The 22,300-nt window shown below is 50.4% G+C and overlaps 1 protein-coding gene across 6 annotated transcripts in view; it reads right to left on the reverse strand.

The window, feature by feature from the left end:
- The window catches only part of TPCN1 (two pore segment channel 1), a 64,029-nt gene that overhangs the window by 25,088 nt on the left and 16,641 nt on the right, over window positions 1-22,300 (reverse strand). For 3 of the 6 annotated variants that reach the window (XM_030860470.2, XM_060311198.1, XM_060311199.1), the window contains 5 exons: window positions 8,071-8,198; window positions 2,389-2,565; window positions 1,930-2,043; window positions 973-1,103; window positions 28-116 (listed from right to left, as the gene is read on the reverse strand). In XM_030860470.2, coding sequence (XP_030716330.1) covers window positions 28-116; window positions 973-1,103; window positions 1,930-2,043; window positions 2,389-2,565; window positions 8,071-8,198 — 639 coding nt within the window. Of the gene's footprint in view, window positions 1-27; window positions 117-972; window positions 1,104-1,929; window positions 2,044-2,388; window positions 2,566-2,745; window positions 2,813-8,070; window positions 8,199-18,694; window positions 18,793-22,300 lie in introns of those variants that run through there. The other 3 variants (XM_060311200.1, XM_030860477.2, XM_030860478.3) reach the window with 3 other exon arrangements.

Raw genomic sequence — 22,300 nt, forward strand, 5'->3', positions numbered from 1 at the left:
GCATCCTGGGGCGCAGGAGAAACTCACCAAGGATGGCGAAAATGATCATGAAGAAGAGGAGCAGCGAGAGGATGTCCATGAAGGGTGGCAGGGACTGGAAGATCTGGCGCAGGTTGCTGGGGAGACAAACGGGGCCAGGAGGAGTGAGGCGCAGCCGGGGACGGACCAGGGCCCCGGGGGTGCTGACTGGGACTCCTCAGTGGGGTACGTGCCTGTCAAGATGGGGGTCTGGTGCTCCCGACCCCCAGAACACTAAATCCCCTCTTGCCCTGGCTTGTGACATCATGCTTAGTGATCTCCTAGGCCTTCCACTCAGTGGGTGATGGGGAAAGAACCGGGGCAGGTGTAGCACTTACAGAGCCCAGGCAGGCAAGTGCCTGCAAGAGACGGAGACGGCAGGAGAAGGCCAGGTGCATGGCCTCGGGTGACAAGGCCAGCTTGCCTGGGATGTGGGAAGACATTTCAGGGCCACCCAGTCCTAGGACATTTGTCTCCGGTTTTAAGGACGGGCACCAAGCGTGAATGGCCAGCCCGCTCTCACCCACAGTACCCCAGCCAAGAGGCTTTCCAGACGGATTCTCAAAACTCAGTTTGACCTCAGGCTAACGGCCTGGTTTGAGTTCAGTACCCCCAGTCTCAGGGGAGGTGTCAGGACAGCCTGCTGAGTCACGTGGACTTTGCTGAGCTCCTGCTTTAGGCTGTGTTTGGGCAGGTACTGTGCTCAGAGAGAGGACCAGCCCCAAAGAAGCACAGGTAAGGCAGGAGAGAGCCCTGGACCCGGAGTCAGGAGACCTGAACTTCAGCAGGAAGACCACCTGCCTCTCTGTGTGGGTTGAGTAGCAGAGGGAAGTGGGCATGACTATGTCCTACCCAAGTGCAGGAGTGGCCCTACTGCTACATCACTCACTGGCCCGGAGGGCCAGGCCAGGCCCTGATAGCGACTGTCTGAGCAGCTCCTCCCCCGGGCCTTACCGCCGGACGCCACCGCAGTACCGACAGTCCACCAGGAAGATGCAGCGCAGCGCCCGGGTCACCCGCACGTGGGACGTCTGCCGTACCAACACCACGATGGCCTCAACGAACTGCACCACCAGCACAGAGGTCTGTGGGTGGAGGGCACAGTGCGCCGTCAGCTCCTCTGACCCAGCCCCTCCTGTACACCCTGAACAGAGGGCTGGTTGGATACTGCCCAGCCCCGCCCGGAGTCCAGAGAGACCTTTCCCTCGCCCTTTCTCACCTCCCCCAACATCAAGCGGGCCCCAGGGAGAAGCCCTCTGGCTGCTGGCATAGATGTGCAGTCCCAGGAGAATGAGCCCCAGGGCGATGCTCCCAGCAGCTCATCAGATGATACCCGCTGAGCAAAGCTGCTATTCCGCAGGCCACATCCAGCCACCCTCTGCTTCCAGCTCTCCCCGCTTGCACCGTGAGGGCCCCTGAAGTCTGCAGCACACCCTGACCTCCAATTCCTTGGGTACATTCTCTTGTACAAGCGTGTGGGCTTTTTACACTGCCAAACGCCACTCTGACACATCCCGACTCACACCTCTCTCTGCCGCAGAGACAGAAAGCATATAATATGGTCCTGATCGGTGTGGGCGTGGAGGCCACACAGAGCTGGCTTTGAATCCCAACTCACCGGGATTTAGATCCCATTCTCTTCCAACTGGCTGCACGTACGATAGGAAGAGCACTACACCTCCCGCAAACGTCATCGTGCCAGTGCTTGGCACGCGCTAAACGCCGAACCACATTCGCTACTGTTAGCATCACTGTGACACCTGGAGCAAGGCGGGAAGCATGGCGAGTACAGGGACCCAAGGTTACACTTCTGAGCGCAGGACCAGACCCACGGGGGACTTGGAATTGAACTGAAGATACAGACTTGAAGTTGACAGGGGAGGAAATGCTGTAGGGAGGTGGGCACAGCACCTTGACCATGGTCCGTCTGTGCCGGATGAAGGTGTGAAGGCCCAGCCACCGCAACTTCATGCAGAGTTCAAACACGACCACCATCAGGGCAAACAGCTCCAGGGTCGCATGGACCTGCAGCCAAAGGGTGTGAAGGAGACGTGGCTTCCGCAGCGCCCGCCCTCCCCCAGCAGCAAGCACACCTGCCCGCCTTTTCATCTGAGGTTGGAGACAGCGGGTGGGACTGCTAATCAGGTATGCTGCCCACCTGGGGGCCAAAGCGGGCTACGGGTTCTGAGGCAATCCGAAGGCGCCCCTCCCTGGAATTTACAAAGCCGCAGAATCCCAGGGAGACGGGGGAGGTGCATTCAGTCGGGCGGGGACCCCGGGCAAGACGTCTGCCCTTCCAGAATGTTCCCTCTCAGTCTTGAGTTACTCTGCCCCCAGAGAGCCGTGGCTCCCAGCCATCCGGACACTCACGTAAATGCCCAGCCGGAGCGCGGGCACGGCCGGAGCCTCGCACAGGGACAGCAGCAGCAGGAGCAGGGCTGCGGACAGCTCCATCAGGTAGAAGAGGTGGTTGTGAGCAAAGAGGTAGGCCGCCAGCGCTTTGGCATTCTTGGGGTGGGTGAAGAACTTGTCGTTATTCTCACCTTCCTGAAAGAGCAAGCGTCACGTCGGCGAACGCGCCTGGAGACGATAGGGCGGCCAGGATGCGTGGTGGGCGGGGAGGGGGGAGGGCCCTTGGCCGGTGGGAGGAGATTCAGGCCAGAGTCGGGAGATGATGGAGAGGCAAAAGTGTGATCTTCGTAGAACCGCACACCAGTCAAGTCTCACCCTGGCCCGCTGATGGGGCTCCAAAGACTTCCTTCTTCCCAAAACTACTCAGAGGAATCAAAGAAAAAAAAATCCAAGAGATCGAAGAGAAGCGGGCACATCTGGTCCCCTCTGAGGTCAAACGTTCACTCTCAGCTGTGTCTGCGGGATGTTAAGTGCTTGAGGTCGGGGGTGTGGGGGTCTGGGGTAAACTAAGAACAGCTGAGTCCTGGCTCCCCCCCTCCTCCCTGGGTAACACCGAGAATGTTCCTTCACCTTTACAACCATCAACACTCGTACTCACTCCCCGGGTTCCTGCAAGACACTTAGGACGGCATCTGGCACACAGGAAGCTCCCCGCCAGAGGTTACCTGTTATTATTATTTTAAGTTATAGTAACACTGAGCGGAAAGTGTGAGGGTACCTTTATCACGCTCCTTCTTTACTCAGCTTTCCCCATCCCACTTCTTAATTTACTCCATTTCCACCTAATCTCCTAACCGCTTGATGCCTTCACCCCAACAGTAATGAGACAGCAGCTGACCCCCAGCGAGTGCCCTCCAGGCCCGGCACCATGCTCAGCACCACCCTCCCCCACACCACCCTCCCCCCGCCCCGCCCCGGCCCCGCTGAGCCCTCCACACTCCTCTCACGCCTGACAAGGAAATCCAGGCACAAAGAGCTTCAGTAGCACCTGAGCTCATAGAGCCAGACAGCCTGATTCCAGCGGCCCTGCTCTATTCTTGGCCTCCTGCCGATGTAGAAAGCAATCGACGGAGCAGACCGGGAACGGTCCACTTGGGAATACAAGCAGATAACCCTCCCGGTTAGGACCGGCCTTCTGGGGCAGGTAGGGGATCTTCACTGCCTCCCCAGGGTTGGTGGGCACGGGGATAAGGGCTAAGTAAGGGAGGTCCCTCAGCTTCATCACCCCCGAACCCCACCCAGCAGCCGACGCAGAGAGAGTACTGATTGGCTCGTACTTTACAACCATCACCTTGCCTCAGTGCTTCTCAGCTGGGGGCAATGTGGACCACCTGCCCTCCCCTGACTCCGCCCCGGCCTGGAGACACGTTTGGTTGTCCCACCTGGGGGTGCTGCTGGCCTCTAGAGGGTAAACTCCAGGGATGCTGCTAAACCTCCTCAAATGCGCAGGACAGCCCCTCACAACAAAGAACTATCCGGTCCCAAATGTCAATGGTGCTGAGTCGGGAGAATCTGTCTCATTCACTCCCAGCACAAACACTCAGAACAGAGGCTCTTCCCCTTGGCTCCAATCCCTAGAGGAGGAAAGGGGCCGAGCCAGAAGGGATGCCCAGAGCCCTTCTGAAAGCATTCCGGCTGTCCCGGAATGCAGTCTGACCTTCAACTATTCCGACTCTTCTGAGATGAGGCCACACTCAACCGTCCTCATAAACCCTTATTCTGGGGAAGGTGAAACTAACACATGCTCGGTGATTCCTGCAGAGGTTGCCAAGCCAGGCCAATGGGAAGAAGTGTCTCTGGGCCCAGAGGTGGCACACAGTGCCGTGGAAACAGCTCTGGCTGGTGGGCTCCTGTACTAGCCCGAGGTGGCTTCAGCTCGCCAAGCCTGTTTCAGAGAATTGGGAAGGCAAGAGGTATTGTCAGGTCCTCAGCTGGCACGGTGCCTGGTGCACACAGTAGGCATTTAATAGGTGTTTAAATGTGTTTAGTAGGCATTTAATAGGTGTTTAATAGGTGTTTAAATAGGATGAAGCACTCCTGCAAGGGATCATTCTCCAGGCCCCTGCCCAGCCCAAGGACTGCCCAGTAGCTGGGAGGCAGGGAGCTCTGACCTTGGCTGTGGTTTGCAGGGGGAACTTCAAGTGAGTCACTTCCCTGAAGCCGGCTACACCCCTATCTTCGTTATCAAAAAATAAAGACAAACCACAGACTCAACAGGGCAGGGAACGAACATCCTGGCGGTCAAACGGAGGGCAGGCTGGACAAGCCTTGCTGCCAGTCCTGTGATCTGTGCCAGGCTGTGGTTTTCACCAGCATGGCCACGGCCACAGGGGACACGCATGGCCTGGGAAGCTTCTGGTTTGGATTTCTTAAAAAATGCAATTCTTGGGTAATTTCTTCCAACAAGTAGCCAGGGATGAAGGTCTGGCTAGAGGAAACCACTAACACGGGGGACTCGGATCTGACCGCTAGGACTTGAAACTGCCACAGACGAGATGGAGGATGAGGCCTCCCCTAGCGAGGACGGAGTGAAATACGACCCGAGTCACTGGATTCTGACCCAGACCCTAAGGAGAACACTGGCCTTGTTTTCTAGCTGCTGATCATGAACTAGGAGATTCATGATTAGGAAAAATAAGAAGGCAGGCCAGTTGCATGTGACTTCCAGGTCTTTGCTTTCTGCTCCCTGGGGCAGAAGTCCACACAGAAAACTAGGACTGTCTTGGAGGCAACAGGAGCGCCGAGCACACAGCTCCTGAGGGTGAGTGAGTTAACAGGTAAAATTTGGGAAGAGAGGAAACTGCAGGCACCAGATAGCCTCAAAGCAGCGAGCGGCCAATTACCCAAGCACACCAGCAACCTGCTTCAGGGGCCATGCTGCAGCTCCCCTGCAAGCATGAAAACGATTACCAGCTAAAGCCATCCTCCAGAAACAGCCACGAACTACTGTCCATGGGGATCCAACTTCTGCTTTTAGTTTTAATTTTACAAAATGATGCATTTTTTGTAAAATAATTCAAATCATACACAGAATTATAAGGTAGTAAAAATTCCATCAGCCAAAAATAACCACCTTTAAAAAACAATAATAATCACCTTTAATATTTAGATAAATAACTTTCCAAATGTGAATGGGTATATGTGCATAGATACAGAAACACAATATATAAAACTGTATAATTTATATATAAAAATCTTCACATGATACCTTCTGTTCTGTAACCTCTTTTCCCACAAAGACATGGCCCATTTTCAAGTGAATACGTGGGGTCAGGTACAGAAGTGAGGCAACCACATAGAGAAGAAAGAACGTCATTTGGAGGCTGGATGGACACGGTTTAAGTCCAGCCTTGGCAATTTACTAGCTGGATGGCTTTGGACTCATTGAGCCCCTGGGAGTTTCAGGTGTATGAACTGGGAGATGATTAAACTGCTTGGTAGAGTTGTTAGAAAGATCAGCAAGTGCCCAGTTAAACTATATATAATTTGTTTGCGTTTTTTTTGCGGGGGGGGGGGTTGTGTTTTTTGCCGTACCACGCAGCATGTGGGATCTTAGTTCCCCAACCAGGGGTTGAACCCGTGGCCCCTGCAGTGGAAGCAGGGAGTCTTAACCACTAGACGGCCAGGGAAGCTCCATTTGCATTATTTTTTAAAATTCCACATATAAGTGATATCATATAATATTTGTCTTTCTCTGTCTGACTTACTTCACTTAGTATAATATTCTCTAGGTCCATCCATGCTGCTGCAAATGGCAACATTTCATTCTTTTTTATGTCTGAGTAACATTCTATAGTGTATATATACACCACATCTTAAACCAATTGTCTGCTGACAGGTACTTGGGTTGCTTCCATGTCTTAGCTATTGTAAATAATGCTGCTATGAACATCAGGGTGCATGTATCTTTTCGAATTAGAGTTTTTGTCTTTTCTGGATATATACCCAGGAGTGGGACTGCTGGACCATATCGTAGCTCTATTTTAGGTTCTTTCTGGAAACCTCCATACTATTTTCCATAGTGGCTGCATCAATTTACATTCCCACCAACAGTGTAGGCGGGGCTCCCTTTTCTCCACACCCTCCGCAGCATTTATTATTTGTAGACTTTTTGATGATGGCCATTTTTATTACTAATGTTCTCACCTGCTTAAGGAAAGAAGGAATTACCAAGCAGCTATTCTAATTCCATATTCTGACCCATCCCACCCTCTTGTCTAGCACCTATTCAACTTTGGAGAAGGTGACAGTGCATAAGGGGGCCCCGCCACATCAACTGGCATGCCCAAGCTTGCTAAAATTTCCCTAAAACATTTCTATTGCCTTAACCTGAATCAAAATACATTTCTTGAGGAGTACAGCCATAAAATGCGAGAAACACACAGACACCCGAACAACTATCAAATAAGTATTTGAATTTCATTATATCTTTTTTAAAAAATAGCAAAGCAAATAATTACAAGGGAGAGCTGCTTCAAACAAAAAAAGATTAGGGGAAAATGATCATTCAAATGAATTTAAGAAAAATTCCATTTCCTCACCCAAACCCTTATTCAATGCACAGCTGAAGCTGAAATCTTATAATGACAAAAATGGCAAGATTACGGTGAAAATGCCATAGACAGACTGGAAGTTAATAGGCAATATCCCCTTTGGAGGGTATTCGATACTATATAACAAGGGCATTAAAAAAGGTTGATTCCAAAAAAAAAAAAAAAGGTTGATTCCTTCTACCCACTGATTCCACTTCTTGGAGTCTTTCCTAATAAAATAATCCTAGATATTAAAGAGAAAAAGAGAGAACTAGCCGTGGGCACAGATTGTCCTCGGATTATAATTTATAATAGGGAAATATAAAAAGAGAAAATATCCAACCTTATCAGGATAGTTAAGTAAATTAGTACGCACTTACCAGATAGAATTATAAAGACTTTAAAATTTGTTTACAAGAGTTATAACATGAGAAAAAAGCTTATGCCGCATGCTAGGGGAAAAAAAAAGCAGACTGTACAGCTATAGCTACCACAGGACTTTAAAATTATTTTAGAAGACCCATGAAACCTATGTATTATTCTTTTTTTTTTTGTATTATTCTTAAATAATGTTGTCAGCGACTGCGTTAGGTGAATTTTTTTTCACATCGCCTTTGTACCGAAACTTATTGTAATGAGCATGCGTGACTTTTATTAAAAAGTATTCTTTTTCTTTAAAAAAAACAAAAACAAAAACTAAGCATGAAACAGCAAACATGAGAGCAGCAGCAAGTTAAACAGGAAGGGAATAAAGATCTCTAGATTCCCCACACTAAGTCAGCAGTGTTAAGTAGATAAAAGAATTCCCTCCGGAGAACCGGCCTCTCAATGGCCTGAGAAGAGGGAGCGGGGCAGGGGAGGCCAAATGGACAGACTTGGGGAACCTTGGGGGCAGGCAGAGCCACAAACTGGGGGTCCCGAGAGCAAGCCCGTTCACATCACCCTTCCGTGTGGGCACAATCGGGTTGGCTCTCCCAGCCTGATCTTAGGAGATGAGAAGCTCACACACGGAGCAGAATTGAGTTGCTGGGCACCCAACAGAACCCCGGCTATCCTACTCCACCAACAGGGGCCAAGAATGGCCAGGTCCTGACCGGAAGATACTCACCTGGAGGTAGATTGCTGCCTCTTGATAATTCATCTCCCAGTTGTGTCCGGTGAGGCTGGAGGGGGAACTCTCGCCCCCTGAGCTCAGATTGGGGGTGCAGGAGTCATGGACGGCATATTTGCCTCCATCTGCATTGCAAGAGGAGATTCACTTACAACCCAGGCTTAAGAGAATAAAGACACCATTCACCAGGAGAAAAGGTTGGCAGTCACCTCGTATGCTCACACACATATCCTATTAACTGTAAGTCAACGCACCATCCCGTGTACTAATGACAGCAAGAATTAGTATGCCTAGTTAAAAATGTTTTTCTTACATGGATGGACACGAAGGGTATTATGCTTAGTGAAATAAGTCAGACAGAGAAAGACAAATACTTTATGATATCACTTATATGTGGAATCTAAAAAATAAGACAAACTATTGAATATAAACAAAAAAAGCAGACTCAGAAATAGAGAACAAACTAGTGGTTACTAGTAGGGAGAGGGAAGGGGGGAGGGGCAAGATAGGGATAGGGATTAAGAGATACAAACTACTATGTATAAAATAAGTAAGCTACAGGGGTATACTGTGCGGCAGAGGAATATTTTATAATAACTATAAATGAAGCATAACCTTTAAAAATTGTGCATCACTATGTTATATACCCGAAACTTATATATTGTACATCAACCATACCTCAATTTTAAAGAGTTTTTCCTTCTCTTGTTAAGTGAAAAAAGCAAGTATAAAAAAAGCACATACTGTATGCTATCTTTTGTGTAAGAAAGGGAGAAAACAAAACACAGAGATATCTACTTAACAAAAGAAACAGGAAGAACAAATTAGAACTCGATGAAATTGATTGCCTACAACGGATGTAGGGAACAGTGTAGAAGTCACTCAGAGGGAGTGATCTTTTTGATTACTTCTGACTTTTGGAAGCGTGTTAATATACTACCTTGTCAAAAAATAAAACCAATTGGAGTTTTTCACTGGTGCAGTGTCCTCTGTGGCTTTTCCCTGCTGACATCCATGCCCCTTCCTTGCAGTAACAGCCCCATCTGCTTTTGAAGGACATCCTCTCCCTACCTTCTGTCCATATTCTTTGGCTCTGGCCAACTCCACCCCTGGCCCCCAGGCAGATGATCCAGTGCAATGAGATCCCCTCAGCCCCCCAGGACAGGCGTTGGTTCAGGCAGCGGTGCTGACCCAAGCCCAGCCAATGAGGGCTGAACTTGGAACTTTTCCTGGACCAGTTAGAAAGGAGGGGCTCTTTCCCTGTTGCTGCTGGCGGTTGCCTCTGCCACGACCTGGGGAAAACCTGCCCGAGTTACATCCCTGGGATCAAGCTGTGCCCAAAATCTACCTCGTAGCGTTTCTGAAGTCTGAGCCCACAAATATCCTTTTACACCTAAGCCTGTTTGGGTTGGGCTCGTCATAACACTCAGGTGTCTCCACTGACATATGCGATGGCACCGAGAAATGACTCTCAGCTTTGTAAATTTATTGGGAAGAAGAGAATCTAGGATGAGAATTGGGTTCCCCTAACCCACATTCCCAATGACCCACCTATGGGCGGGTAAAGAATCAAATGTTTGGCTAATGAGTCATGCACAGTGGCAGGGAGCAGATGTGTAAAGCTCACAACCAAACAGGAAAGGAGAGGAAACTGGCAGGGTTCAAAGGGCTGTTGGGTCACAACTGGTCCTTCTGACTTTGAACTGCTAAGCAAGGGCAGTCAGGTCTGCCCTCTGCAAAGCTCTTCTCTACCGAGTTTTAAGTACTTTTACTGAGATATACTTGACACACAATAAACTGCACATATTTAAAGTATTCAATTTGGTATGTGTTGACATGCGCACACACTCGTGAAACCATTACTAAATACAATCAAGGTAATATAACCGTCACCCTTTCAAGCCCTCCCCCCACCCATCCATCCTCAGGCAACCGCTCATCTGCTTTCTGTCACGATCAGACGAACCTGCATCTCTTAAAATTTTATGTAAACAGCATCACAGTATGTACTCTTTTTTTTGTTTGGCTTCTTTCACTTGGCATAATTTTTTTTTTTTTTTTTTGCGGTACGCGGGCCTCTCACTGTTGTGGCCTCTCCCGCTGCGGAGCACAGGCTCCAGACGCGCAGGCTCAGCGGCCATGGCTCACGGGCCCAGCCGCTCCGCGGCATGTGGGATCTTCCCGGACCGGGGCACGAACCCGTGTCCCCTGCATCGGCAGGCGGACTCTCAACCACTGCGCCACCAGGGAAGCCCCGGCATAATTATTTTAAATTCATCCATGTTATAGGGTGTATCAGTAGTCCATTCTGTTTTATTGCTGAGTAGTATTCCATTGCATGGATGTACCACAGTTTATCCATTCACATTTAGATTGCTGCCAGGGTTTCGCTATTTCAAATGACTGCTATGAACATTCACGTACAGGGTATGGTATGGACAAAGGCTTTCATTTCTCTGGGGTAAATACCTAGGGCTGAAATAGCTAGATCATACATTTAATTTTTTACAAAACTACCAAACTGTTTTCCAAATTGATTGTACCATTCTACATTCCCACTAGCAGTGAATGAGAGTTGCAGGTCCTCTACCTCCTCACCAACAATTGACATGCTCAGTTTTCTTAGTCAACTATTCTAAAAGGTTGTGATGGTACTGCATTGTTTTAATTCCAATGCTTTTACTTTGTGTTTCCTTAATGACTAATAATGTTGAGCATCTTTCCATATCTTTATTTGCCATTTGTACAACTTAACTGAAGTGTCTCCAAATCTTTCTTTTACCTTTTTCTTTCCTTTTCTTTGGAAGGTTTTTATTTTTAAAAAATTTTTAAAAATTTGTATTTGTTTATTTATTTATTTATTTATCTATGTATTCATTTATGGCTGTGTTGAGTCTTCGTAGCCGTGTGCGGGCTTTCTCTAGTTGCAGCAAGCAGAGGCTACTCCTCGTTGCGGTGCACAGGCTTCTCATTGCAGTGGCTTCTCGTTGTGGAGCACGGGCTCTAGGCGCACGGGCTTCAGTAGTTTACCTGCTTATTTATTAGGTTATTTTCTTCTTTTTGAATTTTGAGAGTTTACATAAATATACAAATATTTATCTCTGATTAATATGTCTACTCCAGTTTTGATTATTTCTTTGAATTAGTGATTAGTGTAGCTTTTTCCATTCTTTTAATCTCTTTGTGTCTTTTTTTTTTTAAAGGAGAAACATTTTTTTTTTTTTTTTGGTTGCACCAGGTGTGCTCCTTAGTTGTGGCATGCAAACTCTTAGTTGCGGCATGCATGTGGGATCTAGTTCCCTGACCAGGGATAGAACCCAGGCCCCCTGCATTGGGAGCATGGAGACTTATCCACTGCACCACCAGGGAGTTCCCTCTTTGTGTCTTTATATTTAAACTTTGTTTCCTGTAGGCAGCATAGAGTTTGGTCTTGCTCCTTTCTCCCAATCCGAAAAACTCTGCCTTTTAATTGGAGTATTTATATTATTTACAATTAAGTAATTACTAATATGATTAGGCTTAAATATATCATCTTGCAATTTATCGCATATTTGCCACACCTGTTCTTTGTTCTTGTTTTCTGCCTTCTTTTGGATGACCGTATATTTTTTTATGGTTCCATTTTATCTCCTTGTTGGCTTATTAGCTACAATGCTTTCTTTTGTTATTCAGAGGTTGCTCTGGGGTTTATAGTATACATTTTAGATTTATCACGTCTACCATCAAGAGACCACTTCCTGTCTAGTATAAGACTCTTACAACAGTATAGTTCTTTTTCTCCCCTCCCAACTTTGTGCGTCTGGAAGCGAAGGGACTTCCAGTTCACAAACCTACTCTGGATTGAGCTCCGTTGCTAGCATGTGTAACTAGGACAGTCTTTCTGGAAGGGACTGCACCAGTGAAGGATATAAGAAAAGTAATGAGTTAACACTACTTGCTCTGTGCTGAGTGCTCCATGCTGATTAACTCACGTAATCCTCACCATCCCATAAGATACACACTAGCATAAATCCTACTGTACAGAGAGGTTAACAACTTGCCCAAGGTCACACAGCTGTAAAGGGCTGAGCCAGGATTTAACCCCAGGCAGCGCCCCTCCAGAGCAGCTGCATTTAACCACTATGCTACACTCCCACCCTCTAAGAAAGACAGGTCTGCGGTGAAGGACAGCAGAGAATGGTTTTAAACTAGTGGTAGCAAATACCTATGGATCGCTTATTACGTGTCAAAATCTATTCTGTGGCAGATTTTTTCCCCAAAGATAGCCACAGCACTATCTTTCATACTACATGCTCTTCTAGAACCCTGCCAACTCCCTACAAAGAGGTAGAGACTATGTCTCCTCCTCCTGAAACCAGGTGAGGCTTTGTGACCCTCTTGACCAAGAGAGGATAGAGGAAGTAATGCTTATGACTTCCAAAGCTAAGTCATCAAAATGCTTCCAACTTCTTCTCTTGGGTCTCTTGCTCTTGGAACGCAGCCACCATGTTGTGAGAGAGGCCCACGGAGGAGAATCAAGGCGCCCAGTCCACAGCCCAGCTGAGCTGCCAGGAAGCAGCCGGCACCAACTTGTTGGTCAGGCTGAATAAGTCATCTCACAAACAGACCCCCAGCCCCAGTCACTGTGTGGGGCAGAGAAGCTGCCCCTCCCCCAAGCCCTGCCCAAACTGCAGACTCACGAGCAGAATAAATGATGTCTTCGTCTTAAGGTGCTGTGTTTGGGGCTGGTTCGTTATACAGCAATAGATAACTGATACATACCTGAGTACTTTCTACCAATCAAGCTATTTAATTCTCACAGCAATCCTATGAAGAAGGTAATATTATTATTCCCACTTCAGACTTGAGGAGATTAAGGTGCAGAAGGTTAAGTACCTTCCTGGGGTCATGCAGCCAGCGAGAAGAAGGGCTTGGATACCAAACTAGGCTGGTTAGCTTCTAATTAGTAGGCTGCGTGCCTCTCAAGGATTCGAAACCCGAAAAGGAGGACAAGGTAGTGCTGAAAGGATTAAAAATATAGCAGCGGGGGTTTCCCTGGTAGCACAGTGGTTGAGAGTCCGCCTGCCAATGCAGGGGACGCGGGTTCGTGCCCCGGTCCGGGAAGATCCCACATGCGGCGGAGCGGCTGGGCCCGTGAGCCACAACTACTGAGCCTGCGCGTCCGGAGCCTGTGCTCCGCAACGGGAGAGGCCACAACAGCGAGAGGCCCGCGTAGCGCCAAAAAAAAAAAATATATATATATATATATATAGCAGCAGTTCCATCACTCAAATGGAGTAACAGGTAGAAGGCAGGACATCTGGCTGCAGCCAGCCCTTGATCATCCTGGTCCTGCTCTACCAATGCCAACATTTCCCAACTCTGATCCCAGTGCCCATTTCTGAAAGAACTAAGCCCTAGGCAGAGACAGGAGAAGGTCAAACCACCTTCCTCCACCCGCTCACATGGACCAGGGAAGCATGAGCCAAAACGTGACTCCCAAGTAGGAGAAAGATGCCTGCCGGCACCTGGATGGAGCTGGGAGCTTGTGCGCCTGCGCCCTGTCCTCCATGACCTTTGCACAGCACGGCAGGAGCCAGAACCCGGGACACAGCAGCCCTAGGTCGAATAAATAGCGGTGCTGGTGCGGGGTGGGCGGCGACAGGCTGGCACAGATGGCAGCGGACATTAGTGCCATTTTCCCAGCCCGTGCTAGACATAAGCGTCTGCAGGAGCCCCTGCCTCGGAGACCCCCGTGTAAGCCTTCCGAGCCCTTCTTCTCGTGTAGGGGTCTCAGCAAATTGATCCAGTTTCTGCCTCCCGCCCGGGAGCTCTCTCAGACCCATCCTGGTGGGGAGAAGGCACGTGGTCCTCCTCAACTTCTCCCCTTTGCCCCCATCACTTACACCATACACCACTGTGATGGGGGGCGGGGGAACGCTACAGCATCCCCCAGTGCAGGCCAATCCTTGCCACTTCCACCTCACTCACACCAATGGCTTTTGCCTGGGAGCAGGTGACCCTTGGTATCTTTTATTATTTTTTTTGGCGATACGCGGGCCTCTCACTGTTGTGGGCCTCTCCCGTTGCGGAGCACAGGCTCCGGATGCGCAGGCTCAGCGGCCATGGCTCACGGGCCCAGCCGCTCCGCGGCATGTGGGATCTTCCCGGACCGGGGCACGAACCCGTGTCCCCTGCATCAACAGGCGGACTCTCAACCACTGCGCCACCAGGGAAGCCCAACTCTTGGTATCTTGAAGGGCCCTGGTTTGGGTGAGAGACAGTCTTCTCCCCCGATGCACAAACAACAATTCCATCCAGTCTCTGAAATCCACAAGGACCCCTGGGACAGGGAGACAGACCAGCCTTCCAGCTGCCTTGGGAGGACGGTCCTCACGGCCGGAAATCTTTCACATCACCTTCCCCCCACCCCCCATGGCCTATAAGTCGCCAGGTCTGGGAGGGTCTCCTCTCTCTAATCCATCTCCACTCCCCACATTCACTGGAGCCTCCTGCCTTTCACCTAAAAGTCAGCAACAGCCTTCAGGCTGGTTCTCGCTGCCTGGGCCTTTCCCTGACCTCGGGGGAGTCTCGCTGCAGGATGAAGTCGGTAAAGCGTAAATCTGATCCTATCCCTCAGGTGCTTAACAATCTTTCAATAGCTCGCCCTCGGGAAAGACTTCAGACTCAGCAAGGGTCTTTAGGATCTCGCTCCCACTGCATCTCTCTCCATTTCCTGTTCCTTCCCAAACTCCTAAAGGCCATGTAGTTCCTCAGAGGGCAGCTGGTTACTGCCAAGCACTAGGATGCCGGGGCCCCCATGCAACAGCAAGCATCACAGAGGCAAAACGTACGCTCTCCAGTCACAGATCACACCTGGTGGCTGGCAGGTGTGAGGAGACATGTTGTGAGGCTACAAAGGGCAGAACAAGGACTTGGGAGGAGATGTCACAGGACGGGCATTTCCACCAGATCCCAGGAAGGCTTTTCTAACTACAAGAGCTGCCCCCGGGACTTCCCTGGCGGTCGGTCCAGTGGTTAAGACTTCACCTTCCTATGCAGGGGGTGCGGATTCAATCCCTGGTCAGGGAGCTAAGACCCCACATGCCTCATGGCCAAAAAAACCAAAAACATAAAACAGAAGCAATATTGTAACAAAGGCAATAAAAACTTTAAAAATGGTCCACATCGAAAAAAGAATCTTAAAAAAAAAAAAAGAGCTGCCCCCAAATGCACTGGGCAAAGGGGGCTTTAACTCTGTCATGTTTGATTTATTAAAATTAAGTAAGCACTAAGCTCTGGTGGCGCTGGGTACATATGTGTTTGTCATTTTATTCCTAACGTGATCTGTAAGTTAGAAATAATTCTTGGGCTTCCCCGGTGGCGCAGTGGTTGAGAATCTGCCTGCCAATGCAGGGGACACGGGTTCGAGCCCTGGTCTGGGAAGATCCCACGTGCCGCGGAGCAACTGGGCCCGCGAGCCACAATTACTAAGCCTGCACGTCTGGAGCCTGTGCTCCGCAACAAGAGAGGCCGCAATAGTGAGAGGCCCGTGCACCGCGATGAAGAGTGGCCCCCGCTCGCCGCAACTAGAGAAAGCCCTCGCACAGAAACGAAGACCCAACACAGCCATAAATAAATTTTTTTTTAAAAAAAGAAAGAATTCTTAATAAAAATATTTTAAAACCAACAGGGAATGGCATTGTTCTACTCGTTGTTTTGATGGGCATCCCCAGGGGCGGAGTGCAGCTCCTAGGTGCTGGGGGCCCCAGCTGCTGGAGGTACCTGGATAGTCCCTGCCCTCTGGGGGCGCCTGTCTGCCAAGGCAGCACATACGCCATCAACACGTGGCCTCAAGAGGAGGCTTCAACAGAGGGAGGTTCCCCCAGCAAGCAGCAAGTTGGACCAGCTGCCTTTGCAATTCACAGCATCTATGAATTTACAGATACATAAAGACGGTGAGGGGGACAGGCAAGGGGGTGCAGATGGCTTTAAAAATGACTCCCAACTCATGAACCACCCATGGGGCCGGCCATGCCACACCTGGTGCAGAGCCCAGCCGCTTGGATCCTGCTGGCTACCAGAAGCCTTCCACCAACACTGCCTCGCTGCACCGAGAGGGTGACAGGGTCTTCTTTAGCACACAGGTCTCTCCCCTACCCTAACTAACCTCAGCCCCACAATCTCATCAACTCAGCTTCTGCTGAAATAACAAACACACTTACAGGGCATACTCTGTGTGCCAGGCTATTCTCAGCACCATATATTTATTTATGTATTTATATAAATGTATATATTTCTATAAATTTCATACTCACAATAACCCTATGAGGTGGCGACCATTATTGTGCCCATTTTACAGATGAGGCAATGGAAGCCCAGAGAGATCTGTGAACTTGCCCGGGTCTCACACGGTTAGAAGGTCAGCAGGTTCCGTGCTGAGAATCCCCATGCTAAACCACAGAGCAGAGTTTAGCGTGCTCTACGGGCTACGGGGCTTCCCTGCGTGGACCTGAGTACTTTCTGAGGCTCATCTTAGAAACGATGAGTGTCAGGTCTGGGGTCTTAGAAAGGATGATGGTCAGGTCTGAAATGGATCACAGAGACCACTTAATTGAATGCCTGTCTCTTAGAGATGGGAAACTGAGGCCAGGGAGGGCAGGTGTGCCTGCGTAACAGGGCTGACCCGTCAGAGAGCCAGCTCTAGCACCTGCGCCTCCTGGCTCCCCTCCTAGAGCTTCCCCACCACAAACACTGGTCACTCATCCCTCACTAGAGTAATGTGGACAGTGGTCTGACGCCCACTGTCTGCCACTGTGTAATTGCTGGTGCACAGCTGTGAGACAAATCAAAGAATAAGCCAATGGCCTAATCCTACCCACCTGGGCCAAATTTGCACTTGCTGGGAGAAACAGCGGCCCCCAGGTCTCCAGGTGAAAGTTGATGATGCAACTTTCGGGGCAACCCCTGCACAGGGAAAGTCTGGACAACAAGGCGCTCTGGAGGGCTCTCACACAGCACCCCAGGCCCAGCCCCCTCCTGTGATAAGGGACCAGCCCTCACACCAGTGGATGTCAGAGACCACGTAAGAATCAACACGTTCGACCTCTGACTTTGGCATCGTGCTCGCCCAGGGCAGGGTGGTGTCTCCAGACGAGCTGGAAAGGCAAGGTCAAGGCATACCGCAAGGGCCCAGCTGGAGGAGGTGGGATGACCTCACGACGGGGCTGTCGGGGAGCTGGCCATCCGCCGCCTCGTCCAGGAACATGATGGCCGGCCCTCGCCTCTGCATTTCCGTCTTTCCTGGGAGGCAGCTGGCCCAGAAACGGGCGGGAAGAAGGAGGAAAAAAACGATACACAGCAGCGCAGGAGGGTGGGAGTGGCAGTCTTCTGGCTCCCACAGCAAACCAGCTTCTCCGCTCGCAGGAGAAGGGCCAGAGGAAGCTGACTAGGAACATTCTTGGCAACCAGGAAGATCCCATTCGGAGCCTCTAGGGCAAGTCCCCCCAACCCCAACCCCCAAAGAGAAACACTTTGTTCTGCACTTCAGGTGCCCTGGGCAGAGAACTCTCCTGTGAAACCAGCCTGCAGCCTTTTCAGGCCCAACGACTTTTGCCACTAAAGATTTATGCATCACCAACCCCTTAACTGCCCTCCCTGCATCCTGGCAGTCAGCCCAGGGAGGTGAACATAGAGGAGAAGGAACAGAAAGAAACTGCTGAACTGACAGGCACTGGAATACAAAACAACAATAACAACAACAAAAGAACTCCCTCCAAGTAGGAGAGAAGTTCCCCACACAGAGGACAGGCAGACAAACCAGGACGACCTGTTTGCACAGATGGTAACGTTTTCCTCCAAGCTGATGTAACAGGGCCCAGAGGCTCCCTGCAAAACAGCTGGCTGCTTTGCATGCAGCCTCTGAAACGACCCTGTGGGGAATCCAAGATTTCCACGTGCAGCAGCATCCTGGTGGCACTGGGTAAACAGAAACGGTTTCCATATGCCGGCTATAGAGTGGAGCCAGGGAGGAGAGGGGAAGAACGGGCAGGTGAGGAGGGCTTCTGTGACCCAGCCCCCCCGTCCAGCGAGCGAGCGCAGGGTCCACCAGGGCTGGGTAAATCACTGCGGCCTTCCTTTGGGGCCTGGGCAAGAGGTTGCTTTGGATAGAAGGCATATGAGCTCCTCGTGGGAGGTAGTTCTGATCGGAAAGACTGCAAGGCAGTGACTGTTCCTGGGCAGGTTTATACTGAGGACCCCACCCCATTCAATCCTCCCTCCTTTTCATTCTCATTCTCTTACACATACACAACCTTATGCGTTCACACACACACACACATCCCGCACATCCTCTTCAAGACAAAACGTAGCCCTGAACACCCAAGTTCGCTCCCAGCTGTGCCCCTCCCAGCCCTTGGTTCACGACCTTGATCCCCAGAGCCTCAGTTTCTTCATCCATTAACCGGGACTGGTGCCAACTGTGCACCTGGGCATCTGAGAAACAAATGCGAGTACCCACAAAGCACTTGGAGCCCTCCGGACGCCAGTGCCCACCAGAATGACAACGAGCAATCAACCGTTTGCCAGTTGTCGCTGAGAGCCCCACTCCATGGGAAAAGGCTTGAAGGGGAGGAACACAAACCAGAGGGACGCTGATGAGTTTTCCAGGCACGGCGTCGCCGCCCTGCTTCTGTGCCGGCTGTGGCTCTTTAAAGGCCCCCAGATAAAAATCAGGCAAAAGCCACTACCCCGAAAGAAAGCAGAGCGCACGTTTCCTTCTGCTCGAGACTTCTCTGCTGACGACTGACTGCACGATGGCCTGGGAGGTAGACCCGCGTCATCAACGCACATTAGGAGAGGCTGTAAACCCAGGCAGAACTCCGGGCAAATAGACTAACCTCCACGAAGGCGAGAGCTGGCGTGCAGCCCTCCCAGTTGAATCGCTGGCCTCAAGCCCAAAACCCGTCCTTCCAAAGGCTTAAGCCAGAGGAGGAAAGGAAAGATGAAAGGCTCACCCAGGCCGGTACTGGGTCAAGTGCTGTTCCAGAAGGAGCCCTGGTTTGGAAGTAGCCTGGATAACGCCCTGCGCCACCTCCAACTCTGTTTCTGGCCAGCTGACAGGGACCTACGTGGCCAAATCCAGAGGGATTCCCTGCAGATACACAAGGCCAGCCATGGAAGGGACTTGAACTGGGTAGCAAGTTGAGAGCAGCAGCTATAAACAGAGATGTACAGAAAGTCGGGAGGGGTGAAGATCAGAAACAACAGACTCTTGGGAGGGGCCCGGAAAATAAGCATCTCTTGGTAATTTAGAGTAGCAACTGCTGTCCCAGGGGCCCACCCTCAAACTGGCCACGCAGGGAACTCACACCCTGAGGTTGCAAATGTGACCTTGAGAGCAAGTCTCTAGTCTTAATAAATCATGCGGTTATTTGGGGGAGAAAAGGGGAGGGGCAAGTTTTTAAAAGGCTGACCTTCTAGATGCAAACAAATATGGTTTCATTTGAGGAGACATTTCCTCAGCACCTACTGTATACCAGGCATTGAGTTAGGTGTTGGATTTGAAAACGTAAAACCATGAACTTTGCCCTCACGGAGTTCACGATCAGGAGGCAGGAGAAGGGATGTGATTCTGGTGCGTTAAAGGCACTTGTTGGTTACAACAGCCGAGAAAAGGATGTGATGACAATGACCGTCCACGGGGGCTGGAGAAAAGAGGCAGAGAGGGATTCAGGGGCGATATCCGTGCTGGCTTTGAAAGGAGGAGGGATGAAAAGGTGTTCAAAAGGGGGATGGGGATGGGGTGAGGGGTACATTCCAGAAACAGGAAGGTCATGCATAAAGCACAGAGAAGCAAATAGCAGGGGATGTCTGGGAAACTGCAGAGGGTTCGGTAATTCTGAAGCCAGAGATAAGGCTGATGTGTGGGAATGAGAACAAGAATAACAGCTCACACTCAGTGCTTTACATTTGTTAATTCTTTTAAGTATAAAAAGCCCCATGAACTAGAGACTATTAATATCTTCAGTTTCCAGAAGGGGAAATTAAGGCCCAGAGAGGCTAAGTGATTTGCCCAAGGTCACAGAGCAAGAAAGGGGCCAGGCTGGGGTTTGAGCCCAGCAGCCTGACTCTTTTGTGAGGCAGGAGCAGCGGGTGGGCTGTAAGCCATGTTAAGGAGACTGGACTTGAGCTGCTGGGTTTTACCAGCAGAGCAGTTGGACCAGGTGTGCCAATCGGAAAAACACAGGCCGGGAGGGCATTCTCAGTTATACTGTAATCCCATCTACATTCTGCACAGGCAAAAGGGCAAGGTCCTTTCCCCGGAGGAGCCATGGTGAGCTCGTGTTTACAGAGCAGTTAACTTGCCAGGAGCCGCTGGGGTCACCTGCACTGATTGTCCTGACCACCCTGCACGTGAAGAACCATGTCTTGCCACTGCTACACAACCCACCACCACCCTCCGCCAAGGCAAAGAGAGAAGAAGGGGTTTGCCAGATGCTGGCAGATAATTTCTTGGTGAGGCTGGAAATGATTTCCATCTTCTTTAGTCTGTGAATTTCAAGGCTTGACTTGGAATTGTAGTTCCTGCTCCCGGGCCCCTGGGTTTTTTATGAAACAAAAGGCTTTTATTCCCACTAATAACTCATCACAAAGTATTTATTGAGCACCTACCACGTGCAAAAGTGCATCGGATGCTTTGAGAAAACATTTGTAAACACTACAACCATCTCCAAGGCCTACTTTGCGCGCGCGCGCGCGCGCGCGCGCACACACACACACACACACACACACACAGAAAAACATGCCAACTCCCTCTGTTTACCCAGTAAAGAGGGCAGCACCTGTGCGAACATCTGTCCTGTATTCACTTGGAAGCACTGGAGATGCTAATTGTGAAACGCACAGGGATGGGGATGGAAGCAGCACAACAGCAAATGGAGACAAAGGCATTTTTCACTGCACGCTGGCGCTCCCTGGGCCTCTGCAGCGGGTCAGCGGATAAGTGGTGCTCAGGGGAACAAGTCTGGCCATGAGACTCGTTCTCCACGTGGCTACTGATCAGAAGTCTGCTCTAGCCCCTACCTGGGAGCGCCTGGGGGGCTGACTGGACCCGGCTCCCATGAACACTGGCCACAGCCCAGCATCTGGATCTCCTGTGAGCTGGTGGCTATACTCAGAAGAGCAGCAACAAGGGGTAAGACGGCCGGGAGGCACAGGCGCCTTGGGGGAGTGACATGTCAGGAGGAAGTCTACAACCCGCAGAGAGTTTGATGGCCTGGGCACGCCACTTCTCCAGGACCCAGGCTGGCCTGGTGGGTGCTGCTCCCAGGGGAGCCGGCAGGGCCTGAGAGCCTGTGCAGTCGGTGGCCGGGCACTGGGCTCGGCCTCCTCTTCCTCCTCCTCGGTTCCCTTTCTGTCGAGTGGGGAAGAAAGCGCATCGTGAATAAAGAAAAATGCAATGGAAACCAAAAAGCCATCCTAAAGAGTGGGCAGGAGGTGGGGCTACTTCAGTTGAATTGTCTCTGCAGTGCACCTGGACGGTCAAGGAAATTAACATATGGGATCCCTAAGAAAATCCAAAACCCAATTAACATTCCTTAAGAGGAAGGATTTAATAAAAGGAAGGGCAAGCTCAAGTCCTCAACGCGGAGTCCTTAGATTACCTACTCAGAGGCTCTAGAAAGGGCGTCATCGCTACTTTGTTGAAAATGAAACCCTGATACTTTACTATTAGTTAGAGTTTCCACCTACTGAGGTGGTACCGGGAGATGTTATATGGAATTTCCCATTTAATCTTTATGTCAACCCTGAATGGAGATGTTCTTCTCCCCGTTTTACAGCTGAAGAAAGTGAAACTCAGGGAGAAACCGAAGCTTAGCTCCTCCTTTAAGTTTGCACAGCTGCTGAGAGATGACACTAGAAATTCAACCCCATCCTTTGCTACAGACCAAGAGACTCTGAAGAAGTGTCAGAACACACTACATCAGCAGCACGTACGATCACTCTCCTGACACACACACATGTCTAACAACCTGAGGATTCTCCCAAGCTATCCCCGTCTCCAGACTTGGGAGCCCCTGCCCACCCCGGGACAGTGTCCGAGCTCCAAAAGGGAACAGCACAAAACACGCAGCAAAAGCAAACAGCTCAACTGGTCTGAAGGCTGAGCAGGCTCTGCAACTGAGAAAGTCTGAGCCCCATCGAGGTGGCCAGACAGGGTCCAGGGTGCACAGGAAAAACTGCCATT

Source organism: Globicephala melas, chromosome 13 (assembly GCF_963455315.2).
Source record: "Globicephala melas chromosome 13, mGloMel1.2, whole genome shotgun sequence".
Taxonomy (NCBI): domain Eukaryota; kingdom Metazoa; phylum Chordata; class Mammalia; order Artiodactyla; family Delphinidae; genus Globicephala; species Globicephala melas.